This window comes from Protopterus annectens, chromosome 13.part0 (genome assembly GCF_019279795.1).
Source record: "Protopterus annectens isolate FY-2018-M chromosome 13.part0, PAN1.0, whole genome shotgun sequence".
Classification (NCBI taxonomy): Eukaryota; Metazoa; Chordata; order Ceratodontiformes; family Protopteridae; genus Protopterus; species Protopterus annectens.
Genome location: NC_056747.1, coordinates 584,489,903 through 584,512,022, shown reverse-complemented (window position 1 = coordinate 584,512,022; position 22,120 = coordinate 584,489,903). Strand labels below are relative to the sequence as shown.

The window sequence follows — 22,120 nt, the reverse complement described above, 5'->3', positions numbered from 1 at the left end:
TCAGAAAGCATGCTTTTTACAAAACACAATTAAAACTTTACCTATCAAATCAATGGATCTGCTTCTGTATGTACTGTCATCGTCAGCTTGACATATTGGCAAACCATTTCTCTTCATTCAGAATTCTATGCCCCACAACTAGTCTTCATCAATGCCTAAATAGTTTTACTAGCATTTCCCAGCCATATACATAGTTTTGTGACACTGCTGCACTTCTAATATAAACTTTATGCCAGCTGTGTTCAAATATATACATATATATATATATATATATATATATATATATATACACATACACAAATATATATAAATATATATATATATATATATATATATATATATATATATATATATATACACACACACACACACACACAAAATTGTCTCTGGACCTGCTTTATGTCCCACCTCAACTACAATATTATTATTTTCTACCCTACCTAGTTCTTTCTCTCACCTCCATTTCTTTGAATTTCTAACCATTACTCACATGGATCTACTATTTATTTGATGAACCCATGAATACATCTCTCCAAATGCTCAGTTTTCAACAGCTGCTATCTTTTATACTGCAATAGTTGCCATTTTTTAATACAAATGTAATCTAATTAGCAAATGTGTATGTAATTGTTAATGTATATTACTTAATATCTGTTTATGTATATTACTGAACGACTGTTTAAAAATGTTGTAATATTTTGGAGCTTTTCTTCCTGGACCTCCACTGAAAAAAGTTTTTTGAGAAACCGAGTCAGGCAAACACAGTAAACAAAAGCAAGATAAATAAAAATTATGATGGAGGGTTGTGTATACAGCTCTTTCATAGATCATGCTGCCATTTCAAGTCTCCAGTGGGACCCAGTCTACCATTTTCTTAACTTCTGCCTAATTAAGAGAAAGGGTTCCACGTACAATCCCTTCACAGACTATGCTGCCATTTCAGCTCACCAGTGGGCTCCACAATGCTGCCTCTTCCTCATTTATTAATTTGATATATATGGCCTACTGTTTTGATACCTTTGAATAAATGAGGTTAAAAACACAGCTATACTAGCAATGCAGCTGTGATATTCCTTAATCAATCCAATCTCAAGTAATTTCTTAAATCTCAGATAACTTCAATCTTACATGGCCCCCTGGTACAGAGAGATAAAGCCATAACTGTGACTCGGACATCAAGAGTTCGATTAGAAGTTCAGGTACTAGAGGAACCAGGTGAAGGGGGGATTTGAGTGACTTATGTTAGCTTATTTATCCTGAAAAAGCAGGATAAGGGAAACATATGCATTCAGGCACAGTGCCACAGTTGAGCTTGGCTGGAAACCAGGGATGCATGAGGTGTTCAATCCACTAAGAGGACAGGGCAGTGGCTAAGGTCACATGTGGAAGAGTGGATGATACACCATGATGCCCACTGCACACAAATCCCTGGGGTTAGGCAGTAAAGCAAAAACACTCCCTCAGCAGCAATACGATGCTGCTCTAGTAGACCTCAATCTCCTCACTGGCCCTGAACATGGTTGGGAGAAGTCCAGCAGTGGATAGTTGAGGATGGAAGAACTGGTGGATGAGCAGAGGCACTGGGAGAAGCTGATGGTCAGCCATGAATGGGAAAAAAAATCTCATACAAAATGAATCCTCCTGACTGTGTGAACCTCTTCTTAGGTTCATACGTAGGTACTAGGCTATCTGCCCGAGGGCATTTATAAGCTTAGCCAGAGTGTGTCAGCTTTCGCCCCCCATTGATTAATTAACTGATCCTCTGTCAAGCAGAGCCAATGAAGTGATCCCAGGGGTGTATTTTCCATTACCCATCCACTCGTCAAGGTTTCTCTTGAAGAGTGTTAGTGAGGGGCTCCGCCTGATGTAATTTGGAATTTTGTTCCACAGCATGGGGAGTCTCTGTGAAAGGAATCTATCCCTCCAGCATGTTCTATTTATTGTTGTGGAAAGGTTTAGCTCACTAGAGCGCATGGCTTGCAGTGACTTGGATTTCTTTAGGTGGAGCATGTCCATCAATTCTAAGTTGGACATGGCTTTGTAAGTCAGGCAGAGATCACCTCTGAGTAAGCGATATGCCACTGAGTACAGCCGGAGTTTTTCAGTCGGCTGCATAGGACATATGAGACCAGTAATCCTCTTGGTGAAGTACTTTTGTGGTCTTTCCGGCTGTTGGAAGCATCTTGTGAGGTGCATCTCAAATGGGGCATTGTACTTTATGATGGGTCTAATGAGTGACAAGCAGAGGGGCACTATAACCTCTTTATTTCTAGATGTAAACCATTTAGTAATTAGATGGGCCACATAGAAGGATTTGCTAACTACTTTGGCAATATGATTGTCAAAGGAGAGATTACTATCAACCTGGGTCCCCAGATCTCTTATTACCTCTTTTATATTAAGGGAGCTGCCACCTATGTGGTAATTCGTGGGTGTTTTGTTTTTCCCAAATGGAATGCATTTTTTGACATTTAGCTAGAGGCCATAACTTTGACACCAGGTGTCTGTCTCAGTAAGGCCCTTTTGGAGGATGTCCATGTCAGCCGGAGAGTCAATTATGGCTTCCAGTTTGCAGTCATCGGTGAACTTGGTTAGCCATAGTCCTCCTGTGTTTGCCTGTACTTCTGAGAAGTATATGCCGAACAGTAGGGGGCCCAGGACCGAGTCTTGCGGGACACCACTTGTGATTGGTTTAGAGTCGGACCTGGAGCCCGTTATTCTTACCTTGTGAGTTCTGTCTGTAAGCCAGTTGGCAATCCATCTCGTGACGTAGGGGTTTATGTTCAGGCTGGTGAGTTTTTCTGTAATACCTGAGTGGGGAATGGTGTCGAAAGCCTTGGCAAGGTCAAGGTAGGCTGTGTGAACCACCTATGGTCTATGGCCTTGGTGACTGTCTCGAAGAAGTCAGCCAGATTTAGTAGGCATGATCTGCCCTTAAAGTCGAACTGGGTCGGGTCAAGTGCTTGGAGGTTCCCAATGTCTTTGTTAATGAGTTCCATGATGATGCACTCCATAACCTTGCAGACCAGGCTTGTCAGGCTTATGGGGTGATAGTTACCAGGGTCAGTTGTGGCCCCTCCTTTGTGGAGAGGAATAACCGTTGCTGTACGCCATTCTATGGGCACGTAGCCTGTGGAGAGGCTGAGGTTGAACAACTTGTTTAGGTGGGGGGTTAGTTCGTTCTGTAGTTCATGAAAGACCCAGCCTGGGACACCATCTGGTACCACTGACTCTGTGTTTCTGGCTTTTGAAAGGGCTGCTTTCACCTGTGTGTCTGTGATTTTTGGGACACTACACTTTTCCGGTATTGTTGTGGGCCCTTTTGGAGGTGAGAGGGTGGTGAAGTTTGCACTGATTTTATCTGCCAGGATGCTGGCAATATCAGTAGGTTCAGTATAATTTGTGCTATTATGCACTAGTTCAGTGCATATCTGCGAGTTGCCACTTAGATTCTTAACATAGCTAAAGAAGGCTTTGTGGTTATCTTTTGAATCCTTGGCTATTTGTCTTTCTAAGTTAGCCTTGGATGATTTTATGAGGGACCTCAGTTTCTGACTGATACTGATCAGGCAAGTCTTTCCTTCTTGGGATTTGCTTTTTTTCTGAACTAGTTTCCTTCTTCTGTTGTATAGCCTGTTTATTGCAGGGGTCCATCAGACTGGTTTCCTTCTCTTACAGGAGTGAGTCTTGGTTTTGCTAGGGATGGCACGATCCATGTATCCTTGTAGGTGCTCACAGAGTGCATCTGTAAAGGTTTCTGCATCTTGGGCAGCGTTATCCTTCAGCGTGGGGGCTGTGAAACTTACCACCGCTGTCTTAAGTAAGGTGAATTTTGCTTTAGAAAAGTTTTTTACTGTGGTGGGATGTGGACATCCAGAGTGATTAGTTTATGGTCTGATCTAACCAGTGACGGGTTGACCTCTGGTGTGGAACACCTGTCGCCCATGTTGGTGATGACCAGGTCCAATATGTTTTCACCTCTGGTAGGGGAGTTTACCAGCTGATCCAGGGCATTTGAGTTTATGAATTCCAGGAAGCGCTGGGCCTGGAAATTTGTACTCGAGTAGTTTTCCCAGTGAATGGTAGGGTAATTGAAATTGCCCAATATAAGGGTGTTTGGTAAGACCTTCATGTTTTCTAGTGTCTCCAGAAAGGTGAAGTGGTGGTCCTGGGTCATGGAGGGTGATCTGTAGCAGGCCACAATTTGCATTGCAGATTTGCCCGATGTTAGTTGCACATGGATGATCTCAGAGGTATCATGCTGCGCCACTAACCTGGAGGTGTAAGTATCCTTGATGAATATGGATACGCCCCCTCCTTTTGTGTTTCGGTCCATGTTCTGTGGCTGAAAAGTGTGGTATGAGTTGTAGCCCGGTAGTGCTGGGGTGCTCCCTGGAGCCTTGAACCAGGTTTCAGTTACTGCACAGATGTCGACGTTCTCCATAATGAGGAGTGCTTCAAGCGTGTGCATTTTGAGATTTAAACTCCTGGCACTGAGTAGCATAACCCTCAGTTTTTTGTTAATTGTGCTGTTTACAGAGGTGGGTTTGACTTTTGAGCCTTGCCTAAAAAAGGCACTATGGGGGGAAGCAAGAGCCTTGTCCAGTATTTGAAAGCCTAGGGGTAACAGGTGCAAGCCGTCTCTTGCAAAGCAACGCGGCTTGTCGAGCATGTCGTCCCAGGCTGACAGACACTGGATCCCCTTTGAATGACACCAGAAGCTTTGCCAGGTGTTGAAATTGATCATTTTTCTTTATACTGAGGTATCATTCTTGGTGAGGGCAGGATGCTACTCAGGGTCAGGGTCATACCAGCCTGGGCTACATGATCAGAGAGCTCTTCCATGTCTCTTTTCATGTAGTCCAGGGACATACGTCTCAGGTCATTCACACCAACATGAACAATGACAGAGTCATATTTGTACTTGTTCTGGAGTGACCTGAGTGCTTGTGTTATGTGGCGGATTCTAGCTCCCGACAGGCAGCTAACAGTAACCTTCTGCTTGTCCAGCCTAGTGAGTGGGACGTCAGTCTGCCTAACTGTAGAGTCACCTATTACTAGTTTAGGTATGTTATTTTGCCTTAAGGGCTCTGATTGAGTGGCACACTGATTTTGTGTTTTATGTGTTGTCTGGTTTGTGACGGGAAGTGCAGGTTGTTTGGGTGTCTGTTTTGGAGGTCTCTGATGCTTTTGCAGGTTTTTATTTAGAGCCTCTGAGTATGATTTTGTGTATTTATGTGTATTTTTTGCCAGTGCTGTTTTAGTAGGTCTGTGTGCAGCTGGAGTTGTGGTGCAAGTGTTAACCTTCTCCTCTTGACTGTCTGTTCCAGTCTTGGGTGGAGACAGCTTAGCTTCCAGTTTGGCTTTATAATTGCATCTCTTGCATATGTTAGTGTTTTGTGGTAGGAGGAGAGGGTTGTCTGTGTACATGAGGCAGTTGTAACATTGCCTCAGGATACCCAGATTCACCAGCTGGACTGGAGAGTGCACCTGAAGTTGCCCTTTGGTCATGCCTGAATAGTAGGGTGAGCTGCTTAGTCACTTGGTTGGTGAGGGGTGAATAAAGAGCCTTGCCCTGCTGGGCAATCAGTGTCAGGGTATATTAGTGCTTGTTATTAGGTCTGAGCAAGTGCTGGGCTGTAAGATGCCTTTTGAGTGCTGAGGTTGAGAGTTAGACTAGTTTCAAGGGAAAAACTGAAGAGGAGACTTAGTGGCACCGGGAATGATTTAACCGTAGCTAACCAGCACTGCCCGATGTGCAAAACCGTGCAAACACGGTTTTTATAGTAGGGAAATGAAAGAGATAGAAATTAGCCCAAAATGGCCAACAAACTACTAACTTCTGGGCTGGAACCACTTCTCCACGGACAGATAGGTTGCTCAAAGCTCCCCTCTCTCACAGGTGAACAGAGAAACTTCCTTCTATCCAAGTAAGGTATGGGCAACTCAGAAACTAGTATCACAGCCCTGAATTTAGCACTAGCTTGAAAACTGGACTATATTAGCTTAAAAAGGTGGGAAACAAGGATTTTTTTTTTTAAAGATAAGGCAAAAACAGTAAAAAAAAATACACTTAAAACAGCTTTAAATGACTACAAACGATCAGAAAAGGCTATCGCACTTTAGTGTGTAGCCTACAACAGTTAAACAAATTATCGAAACAAAAAAACTTTTTAAAAGTGGGGGCAGTCAAATAAGTACAATATGTGAAACAAAATAAGCTTTTAAATCACATTAAACGCTGGAAAATCTGTGTTTAGACAGAAAACAGTTAAGTACATCAAGAAAGTACAGAAAATGGATACTTAATCACTCCAAAGTCTCTCTCCTAAGCTAGAAGGCTTGTATCAGTTTAAAGCTTTCTAGTGCTACCAGTAGATTAGTTACAGGAAAGATGGGAAACAAGTGCAGATGTGGTCTTTTAAACCAGAAAGTTGAAAGAGACAGACAAACTGTCCAAATGGTCAATAAACTACAATTTCTGGGCCAAGAACCTCTCCTCTCGTGGTAGACAGGCTACCTAGTGCTTACCACTCCCACTTTCCTCCAACACAGAAAGGCTTGCGAGGCTCAGAAGCTTACCAACAGTCTTGGATACAACAACTCTGTATCTGGACTATGCTAGTTACAGGAAAGGTGGGAAACGAGCGCAAGTGCGGCTTTTAAATCAGAACATTAAAAGAGATGGAAAAAACTGCCAAACGACCAATAGCTACAATTTCTGGGCCAGGAACCACTCCTCTTGTGGTAGATAGGCTACTTTAAACTTCAAGTCATACAAAATCAGTTGACACCTCACTCTTCATAGTTTGACTATTAATTGTACAATACACAGTACCTCACTTGTCTCTTATACAAATATATAGGTTCATAGGTTCATAGGTTCATAGGTTTATACTAGGCTATCTGCCCTAAGGCATTTATATTATATACTGTGCCCATTAGTTTGTTGTGCCTCTGTCCAGCAGTGACCCAGAGATGATTCCGGGATTTTCTTGAACAGAGTCAGCAGGTGCTCTGCCCTCACATGGACCCGATTTTTTTCCACAGCATAGGGAGTCTCTGAGTGATAAATCTATCCTCCAGCGATGGTTGGTCTGAGGAAGAGGAACAATGAACAAACTACCTCACTGAATGAATCCTGAATGATCCCTTCATGATCAGGTGGGCAATGTGAAGGTTCTAACCAAGCAATGTGAGTGTCCAAAAGAAAGGCCACTGTCAAAAGGACCAAGGACCGCCCCTGTGGGGACACCACTTGTGACCGCTTGTTTACATTTAAGCTGTTTTTTTTTATAAATACCGTGGGGTATTGTGTGTCGAAAACCTTGCAAGGTCAAGGTAGTCATTTAGCTCGTGTACACACACAGGGGACACCCATCGGTCCCATTGATGTAACATAGCTGAAAAAGATATTATGTGAATCCATGGCAATGCAATTTTCTCAAAAAATTGGCCTTAGTTTTTTATGAGTGCTTTCGTATTTTTACTAATAATGATCAGTTTTGTTCTATCAATAGCTTTTCTCCTCTTATTGTAAAGTTTGTTAATGGCTGGGGTCCACGGATGTGATGGATTTAGTTTATGATCAGATCTCACCAATGAGGGATGAGGGATATACTTCGAGTGTGGGCATTTTGTGTTTGTGACAATGAACAATGAGATCTAGTATATTTGTCCTCTAAGTGAGACAGTACTAGCTGTTCCATGGGCATTGAATTTATGAATAGAATGTTAGGGCTTGGTAATGTTCGGATTCTATGAATTCCCAATACCCAATATGATTTGAGGTACATTTATATATATCCAGTGTCTTCTCAGGAAGGCTGTGTGGCTCCTGAGTTTGAGAGAGAATTGTGCCAACAGCATGCTACAATTTGTGAGTACAGTTTTGCCTGGTTAGTTGCACCTGGATGGTTTCCGAGCTTCACACGTTGCCCAACCTGGAGGTGTGGTATCCTTTTATGGACTGGATACACCCCCTTTTGTGTTGTGTCCGGTTCGGGGGGGGGGCGAGCATGAATGAAGTAAAACCTAATAGTGCGGGGTGCTCTCAGGGAGCCTTGAACCAGGTTTCAGTTACATAAAAGGCACTATGGGTGGCAAGAGCCTTAGCCAATATCGGAATCCCAGGGGAGACAGGTGCAAGCGTCCTTGCGAAGCAGCAGCGCTTTTGTCAAGCATGTCATCCCAGGCAGACAGACACTGGATCCTTTTGACATGACAGACAGAGCCAATCAATTGTTAAGCTGATCATCTTTGTCTCTATATGTGGCATCATTCTTGGTGAAGGAAGGATACTGCTCAGGGTTAGAAGTATTTGTGTTATGAGGAGGGTGGTGAGGAGGGAGAGGGTGTTATGACATTGCCTCAAGATTCCAAGATCACCAAGATGACCGAGGAGGAGATTGACAACTGACCTTTTGACCATGCTAGTCAATATTGGGAAATATGATCCTTGATTGAAAACAAGGGCCAGTGGGGAGGAGTGTGTGCTTTTAATTTTTTTTTTAGTGCTGACTAATATAATTGCTTGAGTGAGTGCCAGGTAACTTGAGTGCAATGTGTTACAAGTAACTAAAATGCAAAACGACAAACAGTAACAATCACAGTCTAATGCTAGAGCAAACAAGGTGAACCAATTTCAGTAAGATACAGTTCAAATATTCAGGCACTATAAACCTTAAAAATTCCCAGCTCAGAAGGGCAGAGTCCAGCCTCTTCTCCCACAAGAGTGCAGACCACAGAACCTTCTCTTAATGTAAAATAATGGGGCTGAAGCCCAAGTGCCTAAACCAGAACAGCAGGCCCGAATCCAGTCTAAAATTCCCAGCTCAGAAGGCAGCCAGCCTCTCTCCTCCCACAGAGGTGCAGACCACGAACCCTCTTAATGTAAATAACTGGCTTGAAAGCCCAAGTGCTTAATGAAACTAAACTGGCTAGTTACAAAAAAAAAAAACAGCTAGAAGGCTTCCCTCAAACACAGAAGGGCTGGGGCTCAAGAAGCCTACAAATAGTCTCCCAGATGCTCTTTTGTACACAGTAGGAGTGCCTGAAATCAGAATAATGGGCCCAGAGGCAGGAGCTGAGGGCGGCAGTTTCAATGCCACTAAGATTAACACCAAAACAAACCCAAGGCGGGTTGGTGGCAATAACTGAAGAGCAGAATAACTAGTTAAAAATTCCTTCAACACTCCTTCATACACAGTTTAACCAGTTTAAATATGCAGGAGGAAAAATCAAAAGCATGTGGCCCCCACACCTGTAATTACTAGCAAAACAACAGATTCAGCCAACACTAGCTTTTAGTTCTTAAATCAATTTAAATACTGTATTTTTAAAAAAAAAAGTGCAGAAAAAGGTACTTAAATTCTCTTATACGCAACATGTACTGGCATTTTTAATTATGTTCTTATCTTGAGTCTTGTAATTAAATAGCTGCCATATCTACAGATTACCTGACTGTAATAACTATCTTTTAAATCAGTGCAGTATTGTAGAACTAGCTATCTGCTTTTACCATATCTGCTTACTCTGAATATAAACTTGTATACTGTATTTACGTTGTATAATTTATTACTTAAAATTTTCTCTGCTTGGAGATTGCTTCTCTCTGTAATTTAAATGGAAATGGATTTCCCATTACTGTTATTGGTAAATAATGTTGTTTCTATTACCTTCAATTGTTCATAGGTTCATAGTTTTAGTACTAAGCTAACTGCCCTTGCAAGCCATTTTAAGCCTAGCCAATTATCCCTTGTGAGGCTCAAACCCTGCACCTTGTGTTTGTAAGGCAAACACCTTAGCCATTAAGCCACCCTCCTAACCCCAAAGCAAATGTCATCCATAGATTCAGAGATTCATAGATTAGTACTAAGCTAACTGCCCTTGCGAGCCATTTTAAGCCTAGCCAGTTATCCCTTGTGAGACTCAAACCCTGCACCTTGTGCTTGTAAGGCAAACACCTTAACCATTAGTCTACCCTCTCCAAAGTCAATTTTCAGCAGAGGCCCAGGGAGAAACACTCCAGGCATATATCTTTGTAAGATGGTAGAACATGCAGACTCCACACAGAAAACACCCCAGCCAAGAATCAAACCAGAGAACCTGTAACTGTCATGTAACAATGCTACCAGTGCACCACTACACTACTAATATATATTGCTGTAACTGTTATATTGTTTGTTAAGCTTTATTACTATCTTACCTTGTTTACCTTAATGCTACTGTTTTCTTAATTGCTTACCTGTTTTGGCAAAAATAAACAAATAAATAAATAAATGGGTTTGCCAGAAAGATATTATTTGTCAGCAAATGCATATACTAGGCTACACACCATTCAGTTTTTTTTGTTTGCTTATACCTACCTGTTTTTGCTGTATAATGTGTATACTGGCATGTTCATTTCCCAATCACGGCATTTTATAAACAACATTCCTGTCACTGTAACCGTAAGACTTCTTTCCCAGCAAAGCTACAAGTCGATCTCCTAATCACCAAATAAACTGATATTCTGCATACTGGCCATCCCCAGTTGATAAGGAAAAAAAAACAAGGAACCAAAACGTAACCTAAACCTGTAACTTATCTTCAAGTGACAGTTCTCCAGCTACAAATCGGAAAAAGATTTTAGCCTCTTGCAAATTTATAAAGCTATATTCAAGTAAGTACAAAGAACAATGATCCTATTTCATATAAATGTTCTTAGTAACAAACAAAGGAAAATTAGAATTTTCAAAGGAAATCTAGTACAAAGGCTTTCTCTAAAGATGCTTTATAATGATGAAGATGATTACCTCTAAAGTCATGCAATAACTAAGTATAGTCTACGATACTGGTCATCTATCAACATCAGAAGTCAAAGGGGTCACTGTTACAAATGTACTATTACCATGACTTAAATACACTCTGCCTGAGATAACCTCACTCTCAAGACAAAACATAGCTATCCTGAAAACCACAGAAAATAAAAATCTACATTTACTCAGCCTTTCAAATTGTTATGAGCTTACCTCAGGAAGACAGACCTATCTTCTAGACACTCTAATATTCAAACTAATTAATGAGTAATTCTGATCTCCTCCTCCTGCTAACACACAAAAAACATTCTGGAACCGTTAAGTACTGTTACAAATAACCCCTTAGTAATACCATACAGACCTCCGTTCACTCTAATCTCAAAGAGAAAATAATTTCATAAACTTGCTCCTGCAGCCTGTAACAATTTACCACAAGGCATTACAACTTTAGACAACTTACCACTTTTCAAGAAGAAAAAAAAAAATAAAAAAATTCTGCATTAATAAAACGGTGGTGTCCCCCCTCTAGGCCAGTAAGCAAGGAGCCTGAATCCTCACCATTAACACTAGAGAGATAAATTCACTTGGAATACAAATGGATACACTCTATTTCCAGATGCAGACCTCTCTGCATCAAGCAGAATTTCCCTTAAGAGCACACAGGGAACACAAAGCCCAGGGTATTGGATTTTCTCTCTCTCTCCCCGGGTCACCAGTAAGGCTCCCCACTGACAGCTTCCGAGTTAAGTCCTCAGCCAAGTGCCCAAGCCAAGTCCTCCACCACTCTCTCTGTAAAACAAGTTGTTTGTGTCTCTGCCCAACAATCTGACACACACACACACACACACACACACACACACACACACACACACACACACACACACACACACACTCTGCGATTTAATTTTCACACACAAACACACACACCTGGGAAAGCCTGGCACGAATTACCTGCTCTACCAACTTTGGCCAGACTAAAAGGTAGAGTCAGTGCCACCAGTCAGTTACTATAAGGCTCTTAAAAGGGTATCCAGTTATACTGAGCGAAAACAATATCAATACAAATGGTAATATTAACCAAACAGCAAGGCTTCAGGAGTGGCTAGAGCTGTCACCATATACATAGGTTCACAGGTGTCTACTAGGCTGATGGCCCTGGGGCCTTTACAAGCCTAGCCATAGGATTACCCTGGCATAGTGCCACCCGACCTTAGTTCCCAGTCCGTCTGTTGAGAAGAGCCACTGGTGTTATCCCCAGAGTGAATTTTCCGTTTCCCATCCACTCATCAAAATTTCTCTTGAAGAGGGTCAGCGACTTGCTCTGCTTGACATGTATGGGAAGTCTATTCCATAGCATGGGCAGTCTCTGGATTATGAACCTGTCCCTCCAGCATGTTTTGTTAATTGTGGTAATGAGGTTGAGGTCTCTGGACCGTGTGATGCGGAGGGATTGGGATTTCTTTAGATTTAGCATTTCTAACAGAGCTGGGTCAGACATGGCTTTGTAAGTCAAGCAGATATCTCCTCTAAGTAGGCGATATGAGACAGCGAATATTTGGAGTTTTTTTAGTCTGTCCCTATAGGACAAGTGTTTAAGGCCTAGGATCCTCTTTGTGAGGTACTTTTGTTGCCTCTCCAGTTGTTGCAGGTGTCTAGTGAGGTACATGCCAAATGGGGTATTGTACTTGATGATTGGCCTAATGAGGGAAGAGGAGAGGGAGACAATGACCTCTTTCTTCCTGGAAGCAAAACCCTTAGTAATGAGATGTGCCACATAGAAGGACTTTCTGACCACAGTGGCAATGCGGTGATCAAAAGACAGGTTGCTGTCAACCTGTGTTCCCAGATCTCTTATAACATCTTCTGTGTTCAGTGGACTACCATCAATGTGATAATTCATGGGAACCGGGTTTTTCCCAAAGGGATGTCGACACATTTTTTGGCATTGAGCTTAAGGCCATGGTTCTGACACCAGTTGTTGGTCACAGTGAAGTCATTCTGTAGGATGTCAACATCACTTGGGGGGTTAATAATAGCTCCCAACTTGCAATCGTCTGTGAACTTTGTCAGCCAGAGTCCCTTCGTGTTGGCCTGGACTTCAGAGAAGTAGATACCGAACAGGAGAGGACCCAGGACCGAACCCTGAGGGACTCCACTCATGACTAATTGGCAGTCTGACTCGGAGTCAGCTGCTTCCACACTGTGGGTTCTATCTGTGAGACAGTTTGCAACCCACCTAGTGATATAGGAGTTGATGCCAAGCTTAGCGAGTTTTTCTATAACTTCTGAGTGGGGAACGGTATCAAAAGCCTTGGCCAGATCAAGGTAGGCTGTATGAATCACCTTGCCTTCCATCCACATCTCTGGTGACTGACTCAAAGAAGTCGACCAATTTAAGCAGGCATGATCTACCATTCACAAAACCAAACTGTGTGGGATCCAGAGTTTGGAGATTCCCTATATCCTTGTTATTAGGTCCATGATGATGCGTTCCATAGCTTTGCATATCAGACTTGTCAGGCTAATGGGACGATAGTTCCCAGGGTCTGTAGTCACTCTTCCTTTGTGGAGAGGGATGACTGTAGCAGTGCGCCATTCAGCAGGGACAAACCCTGAGGTGAGGCTGTGACTGAACAGGGCACACAGGTGAGGTGCCAATTCACTTTGTAGTTCATGCAGAACACAACCAGGGATATTGTCAGGTCCCATAGAAGCTGTATTCTTGGCCTTGGACAGTGCTGTTTTAATGTGTGCAGCAGTAATACTGGGTGCCTGGCAATCTACTGGTATTGTGATTGGTCCTTTGGGGGTGGGTAAAGTTGACACTGAATCTGTCGGCCAGTATACTGGCAATATCTGTTGGCTCGGTATAGGAGGTACCATTGTGCAGTAGTTCAAAGCAAATCTGGGTACTGCCATTGAGATTCTTTACATAACTATAGAAGGCCTAGTGACTGTCTTTACTATCTGCTGCAATTCTGTTTTCATACCTAGCTTTAGAGGATTTAATGAGGGATCTCAACTTTTTGTTGAGGCAGATAAGAGTTTTTCCTGTCTTGGGACTTCACCTTATTCCGCATCAGTTTCCTCCTTCTGTTGTAGAGTTTGTTTATGGCAGGGGCCAGCAGATTGGCTTCCTTTTTTTGGAGGAGGGTCTCTTGGTTCTATTGGGCATGATGAGATCCATGCATTTGTGTATGTGTTCATACAGTGCATTGGTGTATGATCCTGCAGTCACGCAACTGCTTTCCATTTGCATGAGTGCCATGAAGTTAGCCACCTCTGTTTTTAGGATCCCAAAGTTAGCTTTGGAGAAGGTTTTCATGGTGGTTACCTTTGCTGAGGGGTTGGGATGGATGTGGATTTCCAAGGTGATTAGTTTGTGGTCGGATCTAACCAGGGAGGAGCTGACTATTGGTGTAGAGAAATGGTCGCCCATGTTAGTAATGGCCAGGTCACGGATGTTGCTACCTCTATTGGGGGTAAGAACAAGCTGGTCCAGGGCACTGGAATTAATGAACTCCAGGAAACGCTGAGCAAGTGTATTGGTACATGAGTAGTTTACCCAGTTAATGGAGGGGTAGTTAAAGTCGCCTAGTTAAGAATGTGTTAGGTTGCACCTTAATATTCTCCAGGGTGCTTAGGAACGTGGAGGGCGAGTCTTGGGACATGGTTGGGGACCTATAGCAGGCTACGACCTGAATCTCTGTCTTACCCAATGTTGGCTGCAGATGAAGTATCTCTGATGCCTTATGTTGGGATACCAGTCTGGAGGTGTGCACATCCTTTATGAATATGTAAACACCACTGCCTTTGTGGCTTCGGTCTAGGTTCTGAAGCTGAAAGGTGTGGAATGATTTATAGTCTGGTAGTGCAGGGGTGCTTTCTGCTGCCTTGAACCAGGTCTCTGTTACAGCACAAATGTCAATGTTCTCCATTTTAAGCAGTGCCTTGAGCGAGTGCATTTTCAGATTTAGACTTCTAACATTGAGCAACATGACCCTCAGATTGCATTTGTTTGTAGCTGTTACGGTGGTAATGTGGTCTTTGGAACACCGCCTAAAAAGACACTATAGGGGTAGCAAGAGCCTTGGCCAGTATCCGGTAGCCCAGGAGTGACAGATGCAGGGCATCTCTGGCAAAGCATCAAGGTCTGTCAATCATGTCATCCCAGGCAGACAGATACTGGATCCCCTTAGAATGACACCAGAAACTTAGTCAATTGTTGAACTCAGTCATTTTCTGCTTGTACTGTGGTATCATTCTAGGTGATGGTAGGATGCTGCTCAGGGCTATGGTCATACCCGCCTGGGCTACATAATCCAAGAGCTCCTCCATGCCTCTTTTCATGTAGTCCAGGGAGGTACGTTTCAGGTCATTCACACGCACATGTACAATGATGGAGTCATATTTGTACCGGTTGTTGAGCGACCTGAGTGCATGCATTATGTGTTGGATCCTGGCACCTGACAGGCAGTTGACTGTTACTTTCTCCTTATTCATCTTAGTGAGTGGGACATCAGTGTACCTCACTATCGAGCCACCTATGACTAGTGTGTTGGGCATGCTGTTTTGCCTTAGGGGTTTTGGTTGAGTGGCACACTGTTTAGGAGAGTTATGTGTTTTGTGAATAGTGTTGTGTTGTGGTGGTTGAATGCGTTTCTGCCTTGGAGGACTCTGCTGCTTGGGTAGATTTTTATTGAGAGCCTCTGCGAAGGTGGGTGTGTGGTTTGTGTTTTTAGGTGAAGGCAGTGCTGGTGTGTGTTCCGGAGGGCAATGTGTTCCATGTGGTGTGGTGCAAGTGTTGATCTTCTCCTCTTGACCAGCTATTCCGGTCTTGGCTGGAGAGTGCGTGGCTTCCAATTTGGATATATAAGTGCATCTCTTACAAGTCTGAGTGTTGGAAGGTAAGAGGAGAGGGTTGTCGGTGTACATGAGGCAGTTGCTACACTGCCTCAGGATACCCAAGTTCACCAGGTTAATAGGAGAAAGCACAGGGAACTGACCTTTAGACATGCCTGGTGGGGTGGGCATTGATAATAAGTACTCTATCTGTTTCCTTGTAGAATGTTTAGTGCTGGTAGCACTTGTGTGCTACAATAATTGCTACAAGAATTCTGGTAAAGTGCTAGACTAATAAGCTAGTATAAATGCAGGAGAGGAGCAAACTAGTAAATCTAACGGAAAAATTGAAGAGCAGGCTCTGGCACCGCTCAAAAGGTTTCAAACAGTCCTGGATACAACAAACCTGTATCTGAACTATAGTTACATGAAAGGGGGGAAACAAGTGCAAATGCGGTCTTTTAAATCCGAAAGTTGAGAGAGATGGAAAAACTGCCCAAATGGCCAATAGCTAAAATTTCTGGGCCAGGAACCACTCCTTATGTGGTAGATAGGTTACCTAGTGCTTACCACTCCCTAGTGCTTATCACTCCCACTGATAAGCTAGAAGGCTTCCCTCCAACACAGAAAGGCTTGGGGGGCTCAGAAGCTTGCAGTCTTGGACACAGCAAATCTGTATCTGGACTAGACTAGTTACAGGAAAGGGGGAAACAAGCGCAAACACAGGCTTTTAAGCCAGAAAGTTGAAAGAGATGGAAGAAACTGCCCAAAAGGCCAATAAACCACAAATCTGGGCCAGAAGCCACTCTTGGCTTGGGGGGGGGGGTGGGCTCAGGAGCTTACAAACAGTCCTGGATACAGCAAATCTGTATCTGGACTATAGTTACAGGAAAGGGAGAAACAAGTGCTAATGTGGGCTTTTAAATCAGAAGTTGAGAGAGATGGAAAAACTGCTCAAACGGTCAATAACAACAATTTCTGGGCCATGAACCACTCCTTATGTGGAAGATAGGTTACCTCGTGCTTACCACTCCCACTGATAAGCTAAAAGGCTTCCCTCCAACACAGAAAGGCTTGGGGGCTCAGGAGCTGCATCTGGACTAGACTCGTTACAGGAAAGGGGAGAAACAAGCTTAGAATTTTTTTTTTTTAGTGACGTGGAAAAGGAGAAAGCTGGAACAGAATTTAATTCAAGGTTAAGAATCTAAGTTGGTTGGCCTTCACAAATGTTCTCTCTCTGTTAGGCAGAATAAACTAATGACACTAGACTGGGAGGAGTGTCCCAGATCAAATGCACAGTATGGGCGGGCAACTACAAAGCCACCAAGTATAAGAACAAGACAACAATAGGGAGGAGGGGTGGGAAACTATTACAGCTACTAGCTGTAGCCACTAAATGAAAGTTTTAAACAGATAAAGGAGCAAAGAGATATATGGGATTATTTGAGAGGAAATTTATTTATCCAACTCTGTTTTTCAAAAATAATATTATACTATACAAGCGGTTTATTGATGACCTTAACTTTATCTGTAAGGGTGATGCTAGTGAAATTTTGGATTTTTTTGAGACTCTTGAAAATAATGAACATGGATTAACATTTTCTTATGGATTGAATAGGGAACATATTAATTTTTTGGATGTGACCCTGTTTATTGATGGAGAACTTATTGGGTTCAGGCCATTTAGAAAGTTAACCTCAGTGAATATGTTTTTGCATGCCAATAGCATGCACCCTGGACATTTATTACAATCACTACCTTTGGGTGAATTCAAAAGAATTTATAACAATACTAGTGATAAGAATGAAAAAGCCAATGAATTGGATAAAGCTATGTTGAGGTTGAGTGAGAGAGATTATGATAAAAATCATCTTTTGGAATGTAAGCATAAAATTTTGGGGGACATCAACACTTACATAGACCAGATAAAAATGGGAGAACTGAAGAGAAAGTGTGTGATGTAAGGGAAGATGATGATGAAGAAAAGCTCTTTTATGTTACTAGATTTTCTCCCTTTTCGAAGGAATTAATTAAAATAGTGAGAAAATATTGGTATATTGTCAGTGAGGATGAAAATATTGGTCATTTGTTCCCAAAACATATTACTTTCTCCTTTAAGAGGGGAAAAAATTTGAAAGAATTATTAAATCATAACTTTGTGAAAGGGAATTATATTAATAGCTCTCTTTCTGGTACCTTTTCATGTGGCCACTGTAGTATATGTGACAGGGTTAAGAATTTGAGTATCATTAATGGTATAACATTTATTCCTAGATTATATTTTAACGGCAGATCGAAAGGGGTAGTATATATTCTGGGGTGTTCTTGTGATAATATATGGTACATAGGACAAACTAAACATATGGTTAGAATTCGGGTACTGGAACATTTAAAAGACATAAGGAATTGGAATAAAGTTAGTCCTGTTGCCCAACACTTCCTTGTTAAACATGATGGTTCCCCTAATAGTTTAAAATTTTGTGTACTTGGTAAGCCATATCTAACTAGAGGGGGGGATTACAATAATAAACTACTTGAATTAGAAACTAGAATGATATTAAAGTTTAAAACTTTAAAGGCCTTTGGTTTAAATCAGGTACTGGGTATCTAATAATTGCAATATCCAACATTTAATAGTATATAATTAATAAATTTATGATTTATTTATATTTAGTTTTTTATATATATATATATATATATATATATATATATATATATATATATTTATACATTTTTTGTAGTGAAATTATTGATGAAATAGTGAATTTAATGTATGTGATATGTACTGTGTCACTTTAAATGTGTAATATGAATTAATGATTGAATGCAAGCTGTTTGTGTTAATTAAGATGAATAAGTATATAAACCAGTTAAAAAAGTGAATGTTCTGAGATCCATGAAGGTGAAAGGCCGAGGTACCAGATCGTTAACTAAATAAAGAAGATACTCTGGTGAAGTGCTGGTGATTTTGTGTTTCTTATTTAAAGGAGCAAAGAGACTCTATAGAATGCTTTTAACTGCAAACAAATCAGTTATATGATACCGGACTAGAACACTAACCTCAAAAAATCAAAAATGCACAGAAAAGCACGGATAGAGCACCCACAAACAGAAAATACAACTCTCAGTATGAAAAAGCAGTTTACAGTTAAGTAATTCAGTAAACATGCAATTAGAGTAATGGAACAGTATTTAGCAATGAAAAATACAGTTAAAACAGTATAAAACAGTACATAAATGCAGTGGAACAGTAATAAAAGTTTTATAACAGTGCAAAATGTAGTAGATTAACTGTATAGCACAATTATAAGCATTACAGAAGTGCAATTCAATGAAGTAAGTGTCAGAAATAACTTATCCTCTTCTTGGAATCTTAAGAAATTTCTGCTTAGTCTCAGTAATGAATTACAGTCCACAGCCTGGTAAATACAAGCACAGCCTTTTACAGATACAAGGTTTATATACCAGCCAGGATGGAAGAATCAAGAAGATTCAATTACTACTCAGTCCTACTAGCCTCTGCTTATTACCCAATCACTTGTGCTACAGAAGGTCAGGAAACCCTGTTACTCTCAATAATAATGAAGACAACAGACTATCAGCAGAAAATGGCTGCCAGAAACACATGAAACTCAAACAAAACTACCAGGCCTGGAGAACAGCAGGCCTCTATCAAGTTTATGCCACCTGAGCAGAACACAGAAACCTCACGATAAATGCATAGAAAGAGCACTCACAAAGAGAAAATACAAGTCTTAGTATGAAAAAGCAGTTTGCAGCTTAGTAACTAAATAAAAATGCAATTATAGTAATGCAAACTATTACAATTACTCACTGTAGCCAGCTAAATGAAAGTTTTAAACAGATAAGGAAGCAAGGAGACTCTAGAGAATGCTTTTAACTGCAAACAAATCAGTTATATTGATACCTGACTAGAACACAGAAACCTCAAAAAATCAAAATGCACAGAAAAGCATGGATAAAGCACACACAAACAGAAAATACAACTCTCAGTATGAAAAAAACAGTTTACAGTTAAGTAATTAAGTAAACATGCAATTAGAGTAATGAAACAGTATCTAGCAATGAAACATACAGTTAAAACAATATAAAACAGTACACAAATGCAGTGAAACAGTAAAAAAAAGCTTTATAACATTGCAAAATGTAGTAAATTAACTGTATAGCACAATTATAAGTGTTACTGAAGTGCAATTCAATAAAATAAGTGTAAGAAATAACTTATCCTGCTCTTGGAATCTTAAGGAATTTCTGCTTAGTCTCAGTAATGAATTACAATCCACATCCTGGTAAATGCACGCACAGCCTTTTACAGACACAGGGTTTATATACCAGACAGGATGGAAGAATCAAGAAGATCCAATTACTACTTACTCCTACTAGTCCCTGCTATTTTCCAATCACTTATTCTACAGAAGGTCAGGAAACCCTGTTACTCTCAATAATAATAAAGACAACAGATGCAAATACTCTCAAAACTTAAATATTTTTCTAAAAGGACCAGCCACAATAAGAAGTTTAAATACATTTACTAATAAATAATAAAAGAACACGAAAATAGTAAATATCTATTCGCAGTAAACACCAGAGTTTCAGAACAGGAAATATTAAAAATAACACAGCTGGACAGTTACAGAAAAACAGTATTTAGCTAGTCTCACCATATTTTCCTAACTGATCTACAGAATTACTGTTCCTACTTACTGAACAGAGCAAGACAAGATAACGTGGGTGAGTGGTCCTTGTTGTCAGATCCAAGACAGAATACAAACTGCTAACAGCAATCTCCTGCTATTCTCTAAACATTATTTCTGGCTTACAAAATGACATCTCACACATCTGGTCATCTGACTCTGTTTCCTGCAGCATCCCCCATCACTAGAAGCTGCTAGAGTTTTAGTAGTTATGTGTTACCATTCACATGGATAGAGCTTTGCTCAAATTAGCTGCAGCTACTGAAGTCATAAAACAATAAAAACATTCCACTCTTCCTACAGGAGCTACCAACTGTTCTCTAGCATGGACATTGCATCTCTAGCTCCATTCAAAACTATGGGATAACATTGTTATGGCTTAACCCATAAAGTAATTTAATTTCAAGAATATTTTTCAAAATAAGGTGGATTAACCTCTTCTCTTCCAGTATATGATGTTACAATGTATACATTTACTTCAGTTACAATAATATATGTACATTTCCTTGCAGCAGGGCACAATGTTGATGCATTTTAGCACAAGCAAACCTCACAACTACATTTTCAGAACAAGCATCTGTACAAATCAGTTTGATATACAAATGACACTGACATATGATTATTTACAAAATTCCAGCTAGCTATGCTGGCATATGTTACACATCTACTGCCCTACTTCTCCTGGCATGGCTGGCAGTACCTCCTATCATCACAAGAACACATGCACTTTTAGAGATAACATGTTAATATAAAACTGTGCTCCAATTATGATCATCAAACATATAAAACTAAGAGAACTATAAAGCATTAATTGTAGATTATAAATATTGAATATATTGAAAATGTACTCCCTTGTTTCACATCCCTCCTACCATAACTACATTTTTATTTCATCTTTACTACTTCCCATCAACCTACCTCCTTCTTCACTGCCTTGTCCTATTACTCAACTACTTTACTTTTCCTCATTTCTTTCAGTTCAAATATTCATATCTTTGTAATGATCATATACTGTTATCACTTTGTTATTATGTGTTAACAATAGTTTCTACCATATTTAATTATACAAGTGTTGTTCTGTTTTTTACTATCTTATTCTAATGGCTGGGGAAGTGTCTGTAAAGAGACCTGTAAGAGTCCAACTATCTGGTTAACAAACAAACAAATAAAATACTAGACTCACTAATGTTTCAGTTGTACTGTATTGTGGCATCTCCACAATCAAAATCAGTTCTCAGTCATTTAAAAAGCATGTATGCATATCAACTTTTTTTTTTACCTTTTTGGTATGTTTGATTTTGTAAGGACTCAGCCTTTCTAGCTCATCCTGGATATCTTTTACCTAGAAAAACAAAAAGTTAAAAATGCATCAACTGAAGTAGCTTTTTCAGTGCATAATAAAGCATCAGCATCACTTGTTGGCAGATTGTCTGTTTTATTAGCAGCAGCATATTTTTTAATTAGATCCTAATTTCATTTCACTGTTTCATGATTGTGCTAAAATGCAAGAGAAAAAGACAATAATAACAGCAGCAAGACAATTTCTTAAATTCTCCCACACTACTTGATTTAACAGTTCTTTCAGCAGACAATTTAAGGGGTTAATTGTACTTTATTCACGTAGCCAGCATTTTATAAGTATAATAAGTGTTTAAATTTGGAATGGCAAAAAAAAAAAAAAAAACTCCCACGGTTTCTGAATTATCATTTTAAGAAGGAAACATTTTAAACAAAGGAAATAAAATGCAAATATAGTTTTGCTAG

General features: G+C 40.5%; 1 protein-coding gene across 1 annotated transcript in view; it reads right to left on the bottom strand.

Annotated features, from left to right (window-relative positions):
• Positions 1–22,120, bottom strand: part of KIAA0753 (KIAA0753 ortholog) — a 1,485,993-nt gene that overhangs the window by 1,108,803 nt on the left and 355,070 nt on the right. The window contains exon 5 of the mRNA XM_044054254.1: positions 21,636–21,698. Coding sequence (XP_043910189.1) covers positions 21,636–21,698 — 63 coding nt within the window. The remainder of the gene's footprint in view (positions 1–21,635; positions 21,699–22,120) is intronic.